This window comes from Rhinolophus sinicus, chromosome 17 (genome assembly GCF_057876585.1).
Source record: "Rhinolophus sinicus isolate RSI-liver-muscle chromosome 17, RSI-T2T, whole genome shotgun sequence".
Classification (NCBI taxonomy): Eukaryota; Metazoa; Chordata; class Mammalia; order Chiroptera; family Rhinolophidae; genus Rhinolophus; species Rhinolophus sinicus.
The window spans coordinates 176,115,963-176,137,136 of NC_142517.1; the positions used below are offsets into that span (position 1 = coordinate 176,115,963).

Genomic DNA, 21,174 nt, shown 5'->3' on the forward strand with positions numbered 1-21,174 from the left:
CTCACACAGAGAAAACACTCATGGAAATTGGGGCCATTATTATTGCTTACTGTATTTTCATTGAAATTGATGAAAGTAGAGCAACTTGTCACTTCAGTAGAAAAAAAATGAATATATGTGCTTTGTGGGAGCTTCAGAAGTTGCAAGTTATGACTAGTAATGTAAGCCTATTTTTTAATGTCTAGTCCCATTCAAAGAACAATGAAAGGTAATGGAAGTCTCTTTGTCTTTTTGTACTTAGAAGAAACAGATATGAAAAATTGGTATTCTAAAGCCATAGACCAAACACTATAGTTTAAGAATTTAGAATGACAATAATTAGAAAGAAATGCATCTTTTGTGGAAAAAAATGCATCTTTTGTGGAAGAAATAAAAGGTATTTTATTTCTTTGATGTTGCTATGGAGAAAAGATGTGGTAATGGTCAGAGGGTGGAACTTTATTCCTGTTCTGAAGTATAGATGAATTTCTGACTTCATTTTAGTTTTACTTGATTTATTTTGCTTTTTTATTTTCTTCCTCGTCTTTCTCTTCCTACCCTTCCCTCCCCCCTTCTTTTCCTCATCTTCTTATTTTTTGGTACCTTTCCTTCACATGTGAGGAATTTATGTTAAAATCCTTTTGTGTCTAAATAGATCACTTCCTCCATAAATTATTATTTAAATTTACTTTGGAGAAAAAATTAGTTGACACTCTTCCAAAACAGGGACTCCTGGAGAACCTATCTATTCTAAGAGAAGGGAGTGTCTCAGGTAGAACAATGGGTCTAATGGAAACTCTCTCCGTAATTTAACAATCCTTGGAATAATGAATAATATCTTGGTTTTAGGGATAATTGGTTGCTGATCTCTTTGCTTATTCTATGTAACTATTAGAGAAATAAAATGCTATTCCTATGTAGCTGTGATAAAGAATAATGTAGATTTGCTACTAAGGAAGGAGCACCAAAAAGAGTAAATGAGAAAAGCTAGGTGCAGTAAGATCCTGGTTACTTAAAGAGGAAATATCTATCTATCTATATATATATCTATATCTATCTATCTATCTATCTATCTATCTATCTATCTATCTATCTATCTATCTTTTATATATTTTTCTGGAAGGATATGTAAGAAAAATGTTGACCATCGCTACCACTGGGGTATGGTGTTGAAAGAAGTGGGTGAGGATTAACTTCAATTGTCATTTATTACCTTTCTGTATCATTCGAATATCCTTACCATGTTGTATTATGTGTTAGGCAAAATTATAAGATGTACCCAAGATTTCCCATCTCCTTGGAGTACATGCCCTGCGTAATCCCCATATCTGTGAATATGATGGATTTCACTCTTGTGATTTTATTATGTTATATGATATCATTTACTTTAAGAAAGATTATGCAAGTGTACTTGACCTAATCACAGAAGCCCTTTAAAGGCAGCATTTTCTGTGGCTGTTTGGAGGAAGAGGAGGAAGAGTAGGTAAAAGAGAAGTAGTAGTACTAGTACTAGTAGTACTAGTACTACTACTACTACTACTACTAGTAGTAGTAGTAGTAGAATAGTAATTATAGTCGTCATTGTCAGAGATTCAAAACACAAGAAGGATGGGCTGTGCCACGGCTGGCTTGAAGATAGAGGGGACCACCTGGTAGGGAATGTGAGCAGCCTCCAGCAGCTGAGAAAAGTCCCTGGTTGATGGCTAGCAAGGAAATGGGGACCTCCATCCTACAACTGCAGAGAACTGAATTCTGCTAAGGAGAATGAGCTGGGAGGCAGATTTTCCTCCAGAGCCTCAGACGAGATTTCAGTCCAGCCAATACCTTGTGACACACTGAGCAGAGAACCCAGCCACACCTTGCTGGGTCTCTGACCTCCAGAACTGTGGGTGCTGTTTAATGCTGCTAAGTTTGTGGTGATTTGTCAGACGGTAATAGAAAACTACTGCTAGTTTTCTGTGTTATTTTTAAGAAAATGAACAATTATAGCAGAGAGTATCTGGGCAAGAGGATTATGGGCCAGTTTTTCCCCCTACTTAAATACTTTTTGCTGAAATAGAGAACCACAATAAATGTTATTTTAAGAAACCAAACTCTTATTGTAAGGATAAGATGTACTCGTACAAAGTTGAATATAACATTATTGTACCTAAAGAAAGTCAAATTTTCTCAGTGATTTCCATTGTATATTTTTATTTATTCAACCCTGTCTTATTCTAGGGAAGATATTATGTAACATTATAAACTAGGAATGTGTTTTCATGAGGGAAAATTCCCTAAAATCAAACAAGCAAAACAAAACCAATTTGAAAACGTTTGTCGACAGAGTGACTAAACTGGCAATATATTCCAGGGCATGCTGGGACTACAAGAGGGAAGAGCACGTCTGTTTGGCTTGTCCCTGTCTATCCAGTGAATCAAGTATCTCTCACAGGTCTTGATATACAGTATGTGCTCCATATTTACTTGTTAATGAAAACAAATGAATGCCCTTGCTGTTAATGTTGCATTTTCAAGACTGTAGGTTTTCTTCATTCAGACTTACCTTTCCACTATTTTGTTTCATACTTAAGAGCTGAGAAATTTCTATTCCTGTGTATTCTTGAAGTCCACACACTTACAGCTTCCTTCCATCTTTAGCCTGGACATTTATGATATGTACACAGCCGAGATACAGTATCTCCATTAACTATCTTGAGTGACTATTTCTCAAATAACAATTTCCTAAAGGCTGAAGATTTATTTTTCTCTCAAATTATTTGTTCCCTCTTGCTTTGCTACTATAAGTTCAATCTTTTTTATGTAAGGGATTCTCCGCACTTTCCCCTTCCTCAACAGGTAATTTCTCAGTGGCATACACTTTTCCCTTATTCTTGTCTTATCCACAGATCTAGCATAGGGCCTGGCACATTTAGATGCCCAATAACTGTAATAAATGTTAATAAAAAAGTGAATACTTTTATTGGGGGAACATTTCTTGCAAAGAAAAACTGCCTGTGGTTATTGGATAATTCAGGTTTAACTGCTTTTATTTAATCTCTGAAAAGTCTAGTTACAAGGTAGTTAGGAAGGATCTTTTGGTCTCTGACAATAAATACAGTGATGGTAGAAAGTAAAATGAGAGAAAACTAAAGATTATAATGAAATTATCCCCAATGTATATCAGTCTCCCTTTCTCTGGTTAATTTTACAGACAATCCCATAAACTAAGACATTGCTTTTCTCCATTCATCCTGGGAGGGAGCTTCCTTTTATTATCTAGGGATTTAAAATTATTGATCTAAAGTTCCTAGGAAATTCGATTTTTCAACTAAGAATACAATGTCTTTCTCTTCATGTCACTGGGGTTCTGGAGACAATTCGCCATGCAGTGGACCTTGGAGAACACAGCTACTCCATGTGCTTCTTTAGAGCTTCAAGTGGTTGCAAACATAATATTTCTCCCTAACAAAGGACATCTTGCCTCTTGTGCTAAATCTGTACCCATTTTTCCCCCCAATTCTGAGCTCTGAAGGCTCAATTTAGCATCGAAAAATTGAGCTGTGTTCTTTCCCTTTAGGACCTCATTACAAACAATAAAGAGTTAAAGAATTGGAATGCTGGCTGGCAATTTTACTATGATATATAACCAAGCAGAATGCAGACTTGCTTTTTGTCATTTAAAGAACTTCTAAGTTAGTGACAGGAGTAGATGTTTTTCAACTGGAACATAGAAATAGGATAGTCACATACTATGCTCAGTTTACCAAAAATACCAATCCCTTTGATATCCGAGGGGTCTGGTAACCCACAGGTAGCTAGCAATGCTAATGACAAGCGTGGTGCTTTTCCATTAGAGAACCTATAACCACCTTTCAACATGATTGGTGACTGTCTTCTCAGTGCGTTAACTATGCACCACTAACAGCAATCATTTTTACAAATTTAACAAGTGGCAAGAAACAATTTCTTACAAATTCTGGGATGGGTATTTTTGCATTTTGTGCTTCTGTAAGGTTTTTGTGCTTTTTCTCAAGGCAAATCCAATCCTGTTAGTAGCTTCTATTCTGTGTCTGTGCTCAGAGTGGGGAAGGAGAATTCCAGAGCTTTCATCTCTATAGACCAGGAGTCAGAAACCGTGGTCTGTGTGTAGGCTACATCCAGAGAGCAGACAGTTAGGACTGGCTTGCACCATATTTAAAAGGATTTGAATTACTTGCCAAAAATTAAAAGTGAGGAAAATTTCATGTAAAAATAATTCTGAATTTTGGCCCTTCTTAAAAGAAGTTGAAGTTTTGGCCATATTGGGCCTGATTGTCCAGTATGGCAACTGGAGTTGGGTAGTGGCTGCCAGTGTACCCCAATGTAGGGTGGCTCCTAGAAGGTATCATCTCTTTTTTGGGAATTAGAAGAAGGCACCACCTCTTGGTGGATGAATTAAAAGGATGCCCCATCAGGGAGGACGCAGCCACATACCCTGTTTCCTCGAAAATAAGACCTAGCTGGATGATCAGCTCTAATGTGTCTTTTAGAGCAAAAATTAATACAAGACCGGGTCTTATATTATATAATATATCTATAAATAATTATATATAAAATTATATATAAAATTATATATATATATATATATATATATATATATATATATATATATATATATATATTATAAGACCAGGTCTTAATAATAAATATAATATAATATAATATAATGCTGGGTCTTATATTAATTTTTGCTCCAAACGATGCATTAGAGCTGATTGTCCGGCTAGGTCTTATTTTTGGGGAAACACGGTAGAACAGCTTTGGCACAATTGCTGCCATCTCCTCGAACTGTTTTACTCATGTGTGAGCCCTTTAGGCATCTGATTTGTGAACACGGCCAAAGACAGCTGGATGATTTTGTAGGAAATGTAGTCAGAGGCTAGTTCTTCCTATCCTCAAGTTTCACCCTACTTTCTGAGCCTCCATAATCTCCCCACCTATCCCCCATACTGATTTGCCATTTGCTCACTTTTTTCAGCCTATGAGAGGATATGTCCAGGCAAGATTTAGTGATTGCTCTAGTATGACACAGGGATATGACTCCTTTAACTTAAAGAGTTTGAGGCAGACTTCTTGTGCCATCTTTGAATTAGCCGATTTCAGTTATCTACCTCTGTTGACAGCTTGCCCTTATTGAACTGTGCCCCAAAGTGAACTCTGCAGCTACTGACAGTGGACAATACCAAGGAACCCCTCCGTGGCCCCAGCAGACCTGAATAATAGTTTTTCTGTGGCTCCCCAAGAACCATGAGTTTTTCTTCGTGTTCGTGTTTGACAATCATCAAAACTATTTACATAGTGCAGCTGTATACGATGCTGTATAAGGGGTGATAAAATGAAGTTAATTCTATACCATCTCACAAAGTATAAAGTGATTCATCATTAAGCATAGTTGGGGGATATAATTGGGAGTCTGCTTTGGCAGGAGTATGGATTTCAGACTGGGGTCAAGCACTGACTCTGACACTCACATTATGGGAACTTGGCCAAGTCTTTTAACTCTGTAACCTTCAAAGGAAAAATAGTTAAATTATAACATGATGAGTAAGAACTTAGAGTGGTTAAGAACTCTGGAATTCCCCCCTCCCTCCCCCCACCCCCCTTCTGCTACATCTTACTAGTTGGCGGAAATTAACTTCAAAAGTCTCAGGGGCAAAAACAGTACCTTCCTAATAGGATATGTTTGATTAAATGAGATGGTGTTTGTGTCTAGTGTGTGGTAGGTACACACTACCTGCCCATTGGAGTGCCCAGTCTGGTGTCAAGTAAGCTATTAAAAATGTTGGTTTCCTTTCCCTGTGCTTCTGTCTTACTGATTTGGGCACTAAGAATTTTAGCAAATGGGAGAGACAAATGGTTGCATTGCTCAGTAAATATTTAATGAATTGATTTTATGGTAGAAAGTCTCTGAATGTATGAATATCAAGCTGTTTTGCTAAATGTGTGGCTTCTTTATTGGGACAGTTTGTGTGGAAAGTTAAAAATAATTTCGGTGTTTCAAATACTGCAGGACAATCCAATGGTTAAAACAAAAATAAGAATGTGTCTTTAATAATGGCAGTTACAGCCTGTTCCCTTTAGGAATGAGTTCCTGGCTGCAGAAGTCTTTATCTCAACACCCAGATCAAGCAGAATACAAAGGTCATAATGCCAATTTTGTCTGAAACTTGTTTTTCAGTGTCAGAGTCCTGGTTTTTAGGAAAAGACTGGTGGTTGCTATGGAACTGTTAATAATGATTGCTGCCTGCACCTCCATTCCTCATACTCTCAATCTCCAATATAAAATCACTTAGACTTGGGCTGTAGGGCAGTAAACAAACTTTTGAGCAAGAATTAACTGAGCTTGGGCATTAGTGTCTTAATGTAGGAAATGACTTTCAATATAACCTTTACTAGAACTAGCAGCTTGGCTATGTCCAAGGAGCTTGTAGTTTCCTGATAGTGGACTGAAATGTATCAGGTTCAAAGCTTGATCTTCTGCATGAGCAGTACTAAAAGCAGAAACATTTTGGGCTTTCACCATACAATAAATGTGAAAAATCTTTATTTTGTGTAGAAATGGCCTTAGTGTGAGTCTTTTATTTTCATGTATATAAAGAAATTCAGCCATATACTAGATTCCTAAGTGGAAAGAGGAAAATATTCCTGTTGAAATATATATATCTCTATATTTTAAAAATAAAATCTTGTAGAAAAGTGATATCTTTGCTGTATTTTTGTGAGATTTGTGATCCACGTGATAGATGCTTCTTACTCTGAATTATATTTCTAACATATAGATCTCAGTGCTTATTAATGTACAACCAATCTTTGGGGGAAAACTAAACCAGTTCTTGAGCTCCAGGCACATAAAGTTAGAAATGGGTTATTGGATGGGTGGAGAGAAGATATATTTAATTTGGGGACTTTGCATCCTCACCAGAATGCAAATAATTCAACAATAATACAGAATAAATAGCTTCCATTTCCACAACTGCTCCTCTCTGTAATCCCTACAGTCTGCGTTTTCCAACAATTATCTGGCCTAATTCTGTTTTATTGTTTAGGATTTTAATGCTTCGAATGTGGAACATAGAATAAATGTTTGCCTATAAAATCTAAAAAGATGCCTGAGTGTAGGTTTTCACTAGATGATATAAACATTTTTGAAAAGGAAATGTAAACATTACATTAGCTCTGTGTCCTCCAACTCCTTGGAGGCAAGAAGTGATACCAACTTCGTAAAGGTTAAACAGGCATGCTTAGGGCCCTGAGCGAAATTAAGTCTTCTACTAAGTGTATGACACTGCAGAAGACAAGGTTTATCCGTGTGAATAAGCTGAACGTACGGTTCAATACATTTATGTTTGCAAGGCTACTTAAGGTATTATAAGGTCTGGTACCAAACAATAAAAATGCAGATGGAACTATCAAATTCATCAGGATGCTGCAATAAATTCAGATGCTCTCCAGAGCTGGCAAGGTGATGTCAAGAAAGTTAAACTTGAAGAATGAGACTTGGATTTCTAAATGAGATCAGGGAAAAGAGAAAGGAGAGTTAATAGGGGAAATCAAGACTGAAACAATCATATTACAGCTACATTTGGAGGAGAGTTTAAAAATCAATTCTTTCTGCTTGTTCTAAAATTGTTCTGCCAAAAAACTGACATTGTTATATACTTTTTATTTTGGTTTATTTAGTCTTCTTTAACACAGCCATTATTAGTTCAACAATCCAATACTAGGCTACATTATTGCAAAATAAGGACATAGCTATATAGGTTATGTCATCAGTACATTTGTTAATTTCATCCCTTTTATAAGACAAAGCAGTTTGTTAATACTGTCTTGGATTACTTGTATTTGTGAGGTTACTTATAGTGAGTGTTACATATTAAGGTAGGGAATTGGCTCCCTGCTACCTGTCTTTAAACTATAGTTTAATAGTTTTTTCCAAACATTAGCATTCTGTAATTAAAAATACACAAAGCAATATTTTAGTATAATGTTAGGCAGTAGCAAAAATTACTCTGTCTAAATAAATGTGCACATATACATGAACACTAGTATGCTTAAAAGAAGTTAAGAAACATTAAAATCCTATGAAATTAATATACAAATAAAATATGACCTGGAATGAAATTACCATTATGTACAAAAAAAGGAAAAACAGAAGCCTTCCTTTCCCAAACCTGTTGATTTTAACATCTTATAAACCTACATGACATTTGGAGTGTAGGGGTTATTTCAAATTTGAAAAATATTACACAAAGAATAGTATGATCCGACTTCCTAGAAAAGTCAGTATGTATTAATTTTGAAGATTTATGTTCATTCCAATTTTAAAGAGACAACATCCTTTTGAGCTTCCTTAGAGACATATTTGTAATTTCTTCTATTAAGAAAAAAAACGCAGCTTTAACATGGTAAAATGTTTTTTATACTATTTGCAAATGTTAGGAAATAAATACAGTATTCCAGGATATATGAACTTCTTTAGTATTGTTACATAAGGAGTTAAATAATTGAACTGATATTGTAAATATTCTACTTTTAAGCACATACTTTTTTCTGTCTTCATTCTCTTTGGCATTCTTTGTTTCTTGTTACTCTTATTTTCCAACATCTCCTTCTTAGGTTTTTTTTTTTCCTAATAGTCCTGACTTTTCTACATACCTTACATCATTAGCTTAATATTATAATCTTTCAATTTTTACTTCATTTTCAATAAAACAATCATTTCTATTAAGTGAATGGCCAACTGAACTTTCTCTTCTACCTTTTAAAAATGCTTTCTTCTTAAAATATAAAGTAGTTACACCTTTAGCTTAAATACATATGTATATTATATATCACACTTTAAAAATAATAATTAGATTCACAGAGTTCTGAGGAAATCCAATATATTACTGGTACACTATTCTGCAATCTTATGGAATGACAAAAAAATGAATCACATTTCATAATTAGTATCTTAAGTAGTATCTTACTAAGTCAAATTGGTCAGTGTTTTTCAATTGCTCCATATCCTCTTCTGGGCAATCTTGGAGAAATTCTACAGAAATAGAACCTAGGAGCACATTAGATGTGGAGCCCCTGACAGGTTGCCTTCATAGTAAATCTTGGTCATGTGTGTGCTGTTGCTATGATGTAAATGCCTGGACAGTAACCTAGTAGTGAGTGGCTAGTGCTGAAGCTGTGCCGGAGTTTGCTCTAGGCTCTAGTACCCGACCTCACGGAAGGCCCAGGCTGGGCACAGCCCGCCGTGTGGGCCGTTTAGGCCGTCTGGTCCACCTGGAGCACGGCTGGCTGCACCCGCTCTTCATCTGACTGCTCTGCCTCCTGCGAGGTTAGCACCAAGCCTCCCTCATAGTGCACCTTTCGGGCCTGTTCCAGGACCACCGCCTCCTCTTCCTCATCTTCCACGACAGTCAAGTCCACGTTGCTGTCCATGCCAGAGTTACTCCCTCTCGAGGCCGCCCTCCCGGCATCACCTTCCCCTCCCTTCCCTTCTACCAGGGCACCGGGGAGGGATGCTTCGGAAAGGCCCTCCGCAAATGAGCTTTCCTCGTGGTCGTTTGGCATCTGCTCGTTGCTAGGCATGTCTTCTGACTTGCTCTCACTTTCTGCAGCGGTTTCTCCCTCTCGGACTTTCTTTCGACCGAAAGTTAGGGGAGAGACCTTGAAGGGGGAGCTTTTCCCTGAGGATATTTTCTGGTGATTGGAAGTGAGAGATTTCTTAATCTTCTCCCTCCTCTCTACAGATACAATCTTTGTCCCCAGCTGGTTCATCCTTTTCTCGATGTTCTGGCGAGAAAATGCTTTTTTGAGGCTATCCACTTTCCGGAGGCTGGATCTTTTTATTTTCTCTGCCCTACTTTCTTCCATCTTTTCCTCTGCACTGTCTTCCAGGGCATCTTCCTCGTGAGGCAATTCGTCATCCGATGAGAGATCTACTGTGTGCAAGGTTTCCTCCAGGGACTTGTTTTCATCATGTTCCTCCTTCCCTTCCGCTGGGCCGGAAACTGGCTCTTTCACAAACACACTGGCAGGGATCTCATTTTCTTCCTGTAAATATGGACAAGGGAGATTTCATGTTAATAACACATTTCACAAATAGTCCTGAACTGCTGTCATTTTTGTGTAGATGTGTTTTTGGCATGATGGAAACCACATGTTTGTGGCTTCAGTTTTCTAGAACCTGAGGAGTTAATTCTAAATTGGTCAAGGCATTAAGCCTAGGCTGGATGAGGCCAAGAACTGCCTATTGGGAAGATTATGAGGGTTATCTGGCAAGCGCTCTATCAGTGACAGGCAGAGGGGGAAGTGGGTTGTGGCTCAGATAGACCAGAAAGCTGCTTAGATAAAGCAGTTAAAGTTAAAGTAAGTTACTGTGAACCCTCTCTCCTACCCAGCTCTGTTCCTGCCAAAATCTCACTGCAAAAGAGCCTAGAGATCAAGCTGGAAGTTAAAAGATGAGGGCAGGGGAGAGAACCGGGAAGTCCTCAAGTGTCAGACACCGTGTAAAACCTTGACTAGGTTCCCTCCCCAACTAGAAGTCAGAAGTAAAGTTATGGTCAACCTTGGTATCTGTTCAAAAGTACACGCTAATTTTTCTGATGACATAATTTTAGAGGAAGAGAAGCATGGGCCAGCCTTACTGGGGACCCACTCACAAATCCTTGTGGTTTAGATATCCTTTGTGGATGTTAATAAGAGGCCATACTATGGCCATTTGTAGAGTGGTAAAGGGGAATTAGGCTGCCACGCATGGCTTATCAAGCCTCTATTGTTAAACAGGGTTTCCTGGGGCAAGAATACTTTGGCCTCTACCTAGAGCTAAGAGGGAGGAGGGACGCTCAGGAATCCCCACTGCCACCCCCACCACTATTCCCAGCACACCTCTTTCTCCAGCTTCTAGGCACACAGGCAAATATCCGCCCCTTGCCATGTCTCAGGGAGTGGAGCCTGAGAGCTTGCCTCCAGAATGCAAGCAAGGAAGATGGTTCTCCAGTGTCGCTCAGTTGGGAGACTTGAATTTAGACAGACTTGGGTCTCGCAGCACAGGATCCCTCTGACTTTTATATTTTTCTTTGAATATCAGAAAATAAGAGCCAGCCAGCAAGACACTTTCACATTTTCATCAGAAGAAACAGCACAGTAGAAAGAATGTGTGACAGGAGGCCCAAGTCCCAGTCCTTGTATTGCTAAATGGCTGTGTGGCTATCCGCAAATAACTTAATCTCCTTGGGTCTCGCTTTCTTCCAAATATGAACAAGAGGATTGACCTAGATTAGCAGCTTTCAAACTGCACTCCCAGGGACACTAGGGGTTCTACAAGCAGGCTGAGGTTGGCCAGCCTCCAGGGCCCAGGCACCCTGGCTTCAACCAAAGCTGTGATGTGACTGGATTATACTGTGGACTGTCCAGTAAGCTTTCAGTTTGAAAAATAACTAGATTTAGTTCACTGAAAACTCTATCTGGAATCTAAGTGCCATGCAAAGTTGATGTCAAGAATAAGAACTTCCCTCCTCATTTTGCAATTTTGATGGAAAAATTGGGGTTACGATCAAAACCATGACCCAAGCGTGAGCCTGCCTATATTTTTTAACTTCTTGCTACAAAGACTAAATGAACAAAGTTTTGATATAGAGAAACTTAAAAATTCCTCTCCTTGTTACCTTTGAATGATATAGTTATGATACTCTGAAAAGACACTGCCCCGTGTCTCCCCCTTATACACACACACATTCATACAAAAACCCTTTCCGTAAACTGGTTGGAAACAAAGGATAAAGTCCTTGAGTAGAAGTAAAAAGCAGAATGTCTGGTTAAATAGAATCCTTGGTAGAGTGAAGAAATCATAGATTCTGTTTCCCAAAGCTCTCTTCACACCCTCCCATTTTGAATGTCAAAAAAGTGTTAGGAACACAGTATAAAAGACAAAGTAAAAAACTGAAAGAAGGATGTGATTCCCATGAATCATATATGACATGGACTTTTACAGACAGCAGCTCTCCCATGTTTCAAGTTTCAACTTGTTTTTATTTCATTGGCACGTACTCCCCATGAAGGTGGGAATTTTTCTCCCTTGGTCACTGTTAAGCCCCAGTAACTAGGATAGCTCCTGGCAGCTCAACAGCTATTTGTTGAATGAGTGCATGCTGGATAAGGTGACATTCTAAGTCAGTCATGAGGGTGGCTAGAGTGGAGACTGTCCCTCTGTTGGCTGACTTGAAGACAAAAAAAAAAAAGAATGGGCTTCACTCGGTGCCTAGAAGGAAGTTTGCTGATTGTTGCTGTCACTGGGAAATGAGGAGAACCTAAGGCTTAAGGGGTACAGTGGTTTCCATTTCTAAGGAAAGGGTTTTATTCTCAGTGGATGAGCATGACTGAAAGAGGGACAGACTGCAGGAATAGTGAGGGCTTTGATGCTTAGTCCGAAAAAAAAATTACTTCTGGGGTTTGACAAGAGGGTTGGGAAAGTTTGACAGGAGTTGCTTGCCGGAAAGGAAGAAACCAAGAGCTCAGCGAAATATCATTACAAGTCCTTAGTGAAGAAGGCAAAATTCATGTGGAAAACTGTGAAAATAAGTCTTGGTTATCAGAGAACAGGTATATTTGTACAGTATAATCTCTCAGAGTAATTGAAGGGTTACTCTGCTAACTTTCCTTTCTTCAACCTCGACAAAAGGGAGACATATTAACAGTACTTCTAAAAGAAGTAGACTAACAATATTACATCTTTTCTTAAATGTAAATTCATTATTTAAAAAAGCTACTGTTAGTTACTGTTGAATCTTAGACTTGTCTCTCTCCTCATGTGTCCTTTGAGGACAGTTTGAGGAAAGCGCATGACTGGGTGAATCAGAAGTGATCTGTAGTAGATACATATTGCATATACGAGGGCAGTTGTGGGATCGTGGGGAACCCAATTGAACTCTTTTGTTCGATTCCAGGGAAATTTATACAAGTGCTCTTTGATGCCAGCTATGAAAATCAACCCAGCAGGAACAGACATAATTCAGAATGAGTTGGATGTGTCTTTATGCAACTGGAAACAAATGAGATACATCTTTTTGCTTAACTGCTATGCTTCTGCTGTCATTTTAATTACTCAAGCAGTATTTTGTATTCTGTCTACTGGACAGTGTTTATTTTGTGGCTTCTTTGGGGCATCCACTCTGAAAGTGAGCCTTTTCCTTTCATACAGGATTTTGTGAATGTCTAAGCACGTGTAGGTCTTACTTTTTCAGCATGTTTGTTTAGAAGCAGAAAACTGACTCTCTTTAAAAATCTCTATTCTTGAGCAAAACATACGCATGGTATTTGACTATGAAGTAACTATTACGATATTACCTGAACTTCAGACAGTGGATCCTCTGTAAGCACTGTCCCTCAGGTGCCCAGTCTCACCTGCACATGTTTTCCTTGCTCAGGACATACACACCTCAAAGAAACACTTGAAATTTCACCTGCCTATAGGTGAGGTGACACTTCTGCCTTCAGCCTACTGTCATAATGTTGATCTGCTTTCTATTCTGATTCCAAGACTGATGGTTCTTTCAAGGAGGAGGATCAAATATACATCTTCAATTCTGTCACTGCTTACTTATGCTACCCATATATTTACTAGGTGTTGTGACACCTTGACATGGCATTAAGAATCCTTTGTGGGTTGCATTGCTACTTCCTTGAATAGTTCAATCCAGTAGAGGACCCCAGCACTAGCTAACTATTTGCCCTGCAGATTTATTTTCAAAAAGATACTCAGGCTCTACTGATGCAGCTGTTCCCGGTTCTGACCTTTCACAGGGACCCGTAGGGATTTTTCAGAGAAAGAGAGAATTAAATAACACACTTCAAACATATATAAATGATATGCTTGCAGCATAAAAGAGAAAAAGAATGATAAGAACTCTTGAGAAGTGGCATTTTTCCTTGCACTTCAGCTTGTTTGCTGTTTATATTAATCCTTGTGCACTAATTATCTCAATTGTGCATATAGATATCAACACAGAGAAACTTGCCAACATGCTGGACACTTCTTGGGTTGGAGCTCATGGAAGTAATAAGTAATAAGTTTTCACTCGCTCTCTCTCTCTCTCTCTATATATATATATACCATATATATATATTATATACATATATATATATGTATATAATATATATATATGGTATATAAAATATGGTCTTATTTTAATATACTATAAGACCGGGTAAAATATAATATAATATGATATAATACAATGTAACATAATATAATATAATATAATACCGGGTCTTTAATATAAGACTGGGTCTTATATTAGTTTTTGCTCCAAAAGACGCATTAAAGCTGATTGTTTGGCTGGGTCTTATTTTCAGGGAAACACGGTATATCTATATCTATATCTCTCTATATATCTGTATCTATATCTCGATCTATATATCGATATATAGATATATATTTTTTTCTTTAAGAGAAGGAAATTCTATGACTAACATGGGAAAAGGAAGCGACAGTAAGTCATTGAAAAGCTTGAATAAGGAGAGACAAGCCAGTAGTTTGCTCTCCTGTCACTAATTTATCATCCCTATTGTTAGAAGAAAATAACAATGGCTGTCATATTCCCACAGGGATGTGGTGGCCTCCTGAAGGGATATGAGGATCATAAATTTGTGTCCATGAAATGTTTTAGCCAATAATCTCTAAATACTAGTTATTAAAATGGAACTGTGCCCACCTGACATTCTGATTTATAGGTCTCTTTTACACATTGATGGTTTTCTCCGATTTGTATTTCTGAGGTATAGATTGTCAAGTGGATAAAACCATTGATTAGAACTGCACCCCTAAGGCAGCTGTTGGTGGAATCAGCAAGTCATAAGACTAAAATGCATTAGTTATAATCCCTGAGCAGTCTTTTACATTCTGGAGGATTTAAAAGTTTCATTATTTTTCAGTGTTATCAAGGGTTCAATTCTTTTTTAAGATCACACTGGTTAGGTATTCTTTGTTACACACACAAAAACACAAAACAAAACAAAAAGCAAATCACAATGAATTATTTAAAAGCTGATATAGAACACTCAGTAAACATGAACTTTGTCATAGTGGGATTATAGTGTTTATTTTTACTCATTTCACAATGCAACTGTGTAATTTCTATTGTTAATAAAATGAAACCTTGCCATTCACTTTGTTTCTCAGGGCCTCTTCTTTGATATCAAATGAGGTTAACAAATTAAGGTGCTTTCCAGCTCTAAAATGTTTGATTCTGTGATATTAACCTAAATCCCATGAATAATAATTAACAAAATGCAGAAGTGATCTCACAGTATTCTTGCTAATGCGAAACATGTTTTTGTTTCATGCAAGAATCAAAACTATAGGACCTGAACTGCATTGGAGAATATTTTCGATTCAATTCAAACAAACATAAATTAAAAAACAACAGAAGGGGCAACATTTACTTGTAAAGTCTGTATCTGAGAAAGTTTCATGTTTTAATATATGAGAGAAAGAAATGATTCTTCTGAAGAAATACCAACAATAATCAGTTATTCACTTAAAGTGCCTGAGGGAGTGCTGACATTCAGCAAGTATAAATAATAACAATAAGAACCAGTATCTTGTTTATCTCATACACTGAAAGGGCACTGGATAAGTAGCATATCAAAACCAATATCCCATTATGGGAACATTAATCAATGTGATATAAACATCAAGAGTTGTCATATAAAGGTGTCTTTGATTGTCTATATCCCATTTCTTCTAAATCTGTACTAATTTAGCAGTTTTCAGAGCAGTGGCTTTGGACAGAGACAGTACAGTCTTGACAAAAAATCAATTTTAAAATAGTCTGAGGATGTTACACTTTTAGCACCTTTCTAAAACTCTGATCTCATCAAAGGAATCCAAATGATGAATATTTGAACACCTTTATAGGCTTGATTCTCCACGAATGTATCCACAGCAAATATCTAACCTCTACCCTTTTCACCCAATTTCACAATTTTATGTGGATGAAAGTGTAAGCTGTCCATGAGTACTCTCATTTTCTTCTCTGGATTTGAAATCATTCCCAAACTGCTTTTTCAAATAATCATTACTAGAACCTTAAGAGGACATAAGTGGGCATCGCACCCTCAGGCAGGGTCAGTCAGATACCTGTGAAATTCTAGTCTCTTCAATCAATAGAGAAAATTTCCTTTTACCTGTAAATTCAATGATTTTCCATAGGAATTCTATTTTTAGTAAAAGATAGCTTTTACCGGCAAAGAATTAGTCTTTAGCATTTGCTTTTTAATCAGCAACCCCTCTGAGTCTTATTTCATTTACATTGGGTCTTGTCACAGTATTTTGAATTCGAACATTGACCTTAAGCTATTGTAAAAAAATGTAAAAAGGAAAGCTGCTAAATTTAACAAGGATTTTACAATTTATTTTAGTGCTCAAAGGGAGATGAATTTTCTCCAGTTTAGATACTACTGGCTATAATTTGAAGTAATTGCTAAGGCATGAGAGGTTTAACAGTTACAACAATGTTGTAAGTGCAGCACAGATTTAAATAAATAAATAACGTTTTAAATAGGACAAATTAAGGACAAAGTTTGGGATTTTAAAAAATGCAAAAGTGTTAAGTATCTAGTAGACCATCCTACCAACCAACCAAAAAGCTCTTGCAGATTTGGGGGACACTGAAGAACTTTATAAGCTAGAAACGCAATCTTCTAAACACTACAGTACTAAACACGCTCAAATCAGGTGACAGATTTTCTTTCCTCACTGTCTTAGTTTCACATGAATTTTTTTGTCTAAGACTAGAAAACCAAGGGGTTTACTAAGGGAAAGACCAGCATAGTGTTCAAGTGAACTGAAAGTGACAAAAATAAAGATGTAAAGTGGTGTCTGCTACTATATCAGCCCTCCTCACTTTGCAGGTCTAGGAAATATCCACCCTCTGCCACTCTGTCAAGACTGTGCTGCTACCAGAAGCATCTATTTAGGGTAGACTTTTTGGACAAGTCCTTTGCTTTCATGGAGCAGTGGTGACATAATACTGATTTCAACATGGTAGTTGTCATGTAATGTATGGCAGGGTGTGGGAGTGTTTGAGTGTGTGTGTGTGTGTGTGTGTGTGTGTGTGTGTAACTTTTAATAAGTCCCAACTGAAAAAGCATAAGCATAGCTGTTTTAAGATCTTGGGTAGGGTGGGGTCAGTTTTTATCCAAGAGGCATATTTCTAACCAGGCAAAAGTGTAGCGTCCTCTCTATACTAACACATTTCATATCCACATAGGAGGAGCTTCTATTTCTGAGTTCTGACACCATGCCAATCACTAACCATTTTAAATATGTTATTCCATTTATTCCTCATCCTAGGAGAGAGATACGAGGGAGGAAGCATTTATGTTTAAGAGCACACACTTGGAATAAATTAAATGTGAGTTCAAATCCCAGCTTCAATGCTTGCTTACTATATAACTTCAGACAAGATACAAACATCTCAACATCCTCATTTGTAAACTGGGGAAAAAGCATAGAAAGAGGGTTAGCAGAGTATGTAGGTCTTATTATGAGCTCGAAAGTGTTTTGCATTTATTAATATCCTCATTGTACAGATGAGGAAACAGAAGCTTGGAGAAGCTACAAAAGGTGCACAGTTGGCAAGTGTTGAAACTAGGATTTTAAGCACTGTTTTATGACAAAATTTATCCTCTCGAACCCTGTACGGGACCACTCTCGAACACAAGTTATTATTTTATCCATTGGCATAATTACAATCCTAGAAACCCCTACTTTAGGGAGGATGAAGAGAAAGAGCAACTTTTCCACTGAGGAATTGCACTTGTGTTTGTTTTTTCAAAATAATCATCATGCAATGCCTTGAGAGTTGAGATTTCTAATAACCTTCAGGCTAATAAAGGATCTTACATGGCTTATGAAAGGTCCTGTTCCCTGCCTCCTAAACTGCTCTTTTTTAAAATAAGTGTCCTAGGGGTCTGGCTGCCTGCTAAGAGGCCCAGAATGGAGCCTGAACGTGTTGCTTTGGATTCCCTTAACTTCCACTTTGGTCTTGAGCACTCGTTTCACCTTTTACTCACTATAAGAATTTCTACCATTTCTGGCTGCAATTTCACGCCTGTCAATCCACTGTGACAAAACAGGAGAGCACTGCAGCAGGGCTTCTGCAGCGGCATGCATCTTTAAGTTCCCCAACAATTTTTTTTTTTTTTAAATGTCAGATTTATAATTCTCTTGAATTTTTAGTCACGCATCTTCTCCATCCCCTCCCCTAATGTCTACAAGAACACCCGTGGCAAAACAAAACAAGAACCAATCCTGACAAATTGGGATTTTCCTCTACTCGATAAATACTTGTTTTTTCCTCCTTAACTGAGGACTAGGACAAGAGATAATCTTGATTCACACAGGAAAGAGGGAAATTTCCTTTGATGACAGATTTAAACGAGTCTGTACATGTGTGGTTTTGTTTGGAGATCAGTATTTAATTTAGAAATGCCTTGAGAACTAAGATTTCTGATGTCTTTTAGGCTAAAAAAGTAAGGATCTTCTATGGCTTTAAGAAAGGCACAGCTACCATATCTCTTCAGTTCATCTGGTGCATGAACAGCTATTCTATTTGCATTAAAAGCTAAAAAATTTCAGGGCTGCAAAAGCCTGCAAGGTATAAGAGGACATCAGCTGCCTGAAGCTTTACAACATCAAGTGCAATTTGGGGAGTACAAAAAAGCAGCCAGATGAGTCTTTTCTTTTATGGGGGAAGGAGGCTTAGGTTCTAACTTGGCAGAGAGGATTCATTTAGAAAAAGAAGGCTCCCTTGGTTTAAATCCCAATTTCTAAATCTCTCTTGGAAGATGAAGGCTCTTCTTGTGTGCCTTTCACAATCAAACAGTTGGTTATAGCCTCTCCCCTCCATGGCTTTGAAATCCTCTCCTATTCACATGGTCACAACAAGACAGCCCTGGGGCAGGGATGGCAATTGCTTCCTTGGCTCTGTGCTGGCTGGGTTCCTCTGGGCGGAAGGGCTTCCAGCATTAGGCAGGGCTGCCCTTGGATTCGCAAATGCCCACCACTTGTTGAAACAACAGCCCTACGAAATCTCCCTGTCCCCAAATAGCCTCTTGCTACATTAATTGCATCATTGAGGCATTAAAAAACATTAAGTGGCCTTTTTACTCTAAGGCAACCATTTGAAGCAGAAAATATTCAATACTAGCCTTTGTAACTATAACTGATAACACTACTTTTATTTTATTTTGCAGTTGTGATCTCTGTGAGCAAAGAAGTGTATCTAGTGTGTTTTTAAAGAGTTATGCTCTATATTTTTAGTGCATCATTTGCTAGAAAAGAACTCAACATTGCTTTGGCCAAAAGAATCTTAAAAGGAAGAGGCTAGTTCAACTCTAATGGAATCAGTCTTTAATATTTGGCTAGTCCCCAAAACATTGATAGCCTTTGGACAAAGGGATACTTTAAAAAGCTATGAGTTTAACTTCTTGATTGAAAAAACCCCCACAAAAAACAAGTGAACAAAAACGTCACATGATTACCTCATTTCCACAAAGAGTTAATAAACAGCCACTGAATTAATTAATATGCCCTGTCCAGCTAACAGCTGCAGTCAGAGCCCCAAGTTCATACTGCAAACAGACAAATGAATTCGACGAGGGCGCGGTGCACCTGCTCACCTTCCCAACCTTATGAAGTGCATCCAGGTGCTCCTTGACAAATGACCCCCGGCCTACTAACCCCTGGAGCATCTGCCTTGGGATTAGGCTGCAGTGACCTGGGAAATTTCCACAGTGAGTGCAGATTTCACATTCGCCTGATGAAGGCAGACAGGGACAGTGCCTTGTGAGTGTGATCCCTAACAGGCAGGACAGATGTACAAACGGCTGTGAGAGCCTGGCCGACTGAGATCAGGAATGCAGAGGCATCCCAGCTGGGTGGGAGGAAAGGTAGGGGGCACTGACCTGGAAGATGAGCACTTTGAAATGGTTGCGTCTGAGGAGCTGGGCGTAGTTGTTCTCCAGCCGCTTCACCTGCGCGCACTGCCTCTCCATGCGCTCCTTGACTGCGCGGGTGTGAGCGCTGACTTTGCGGGACTTCTCCAGGAGCTTGCTCACCGTGTTGCCAGTGGAGGCCTGGTACTTGGAGAGCTTGGTGAGGTCGTTCTGGATGCCCTTCACGGAGCCCTCCAGGTTGATCTGCCGCTGTTCCATCTTGTGCTGGTTCTCCTGCACGGTGTCCAGCATGTTCACCAGCTTGTCCAGGAGCGTGAGCACCGTGACAGCGTTCACCTGTGTGTTGTCCCGGATGGTGTCCTCCGTGCTCCCCAGGTGCAGGCTGGGGCTTGGTGTGGAGGAGGGCACTGGGCTGGGGCTGACTGGCCTCTCCTGCCTCAGGTCAGAACCTGGGTGCTGGAACTTTTCAGCTTGTGCGGCATCCTCCCCCATGGCTGGACAGGTGGGAATTGTCTTGCTCCGGCGAGAAGGACGGTGGTAAGGGGTACAGAGCAAGGCCCACTGGTTTCAGCTCAGAGCACCGCTCTCCAGGACTGGCAGAGGTTTAGACAGGCAACAACTGGCTACACTGATATGGGGAACTGCATTCCAGTTGCTCTTAAAAGCCCTGCTCCACCCAGTGGGAAGTGAAGGTTACAGAACTGAGAAACAAACCAGGATTCAGAAGTATGCACACACTTCCTAGCTGCGTTCTCCCCAGCACAGGGAACTTTCCTACAGGTTTAGCTTTTTCTTTCCTACTCCTCTTCCCTTTTAAAAGTAAGTTCAATGCCCTATTTCAATCATAACTTCATCTAGGGGCGGAGAAAAACATGCTAACTTGGCCCAGCTCCACAGCCTACCATTGGCTAAAGCTAGTAAACTTTTCTCTGGCTGCTATGCTACAGATCCAACAGAGCGCCTGTATTTTTCTTTCTTTTTCTTTTTTTTCCTTTTCCTGGATACAAGTTATTGTAACGGAAAGTATTGTTTGCATTTGCCCTAGAACTGACTGATGGACTGCAGAACGCCTTGTGTTCTGCTGGGAGGGGCCAAGTTTAAAGGATACGTGCAGCAAGCTTGTATTTGTTAGTTTTTAATTTCTGAAGGAATGGAAGTAACCCTGATAATGACAAAAAACAAACAAACAAACAAACAAAACAAAACAACAACAAAAAACAG

The 21,174-nt window shown here is 38.7% G+C and overlaps 1 protein-coding gene across 1 annotated transcript; it reads right to left on the reverse strand.

Moving 5' to 3' along the window:
* Positions 1-7,643: 7,643 nt before the first annotated feature.
* CAVIN2 (caveolae associated protein 2) lies at positions 7,644-20,896 on the reverse strand. The gene is made up of 2 exons (XM_019740759.3): positions 19,963-20,896; positions 7,644-10,047 (listed from the first exon to the last, which is right to left on the reverse strand). The coding sequence occupies exons 1-2, from the start codon at positions 20,443-20,445 to the stop codon at positions 9,256-9,258; spliced, it is 1,275 nt and encodes a 424-aa protein (XP_019596318.3). The 5' UTR covers positions 20,446-20,896; the 3' UTR covers positions 7,644-9,255.
* Between the last annotated feature and the right edge of the window lie 278 nt (positions 20,897-21,174).

What these genes read in the sequence shown, in the direction of transcription:
- CAVIN2 (XM_019740759.3), bottom strand. Translation starts at nt 20,445, where the DNA reads ATGGGGGAGGATGCCGCACAAGCTGAAAAGTTCCAGCACCCAGGTTCT. An exon ending in TCAAAGTGCTCATCTTCCAG is followed by an intron (nt 10,048 to 19,962) that starts GTCAGTGCCCCC and finishes CCATATTTACAG; the next exon opens with GAAGAAAATGAGATCCCTGC.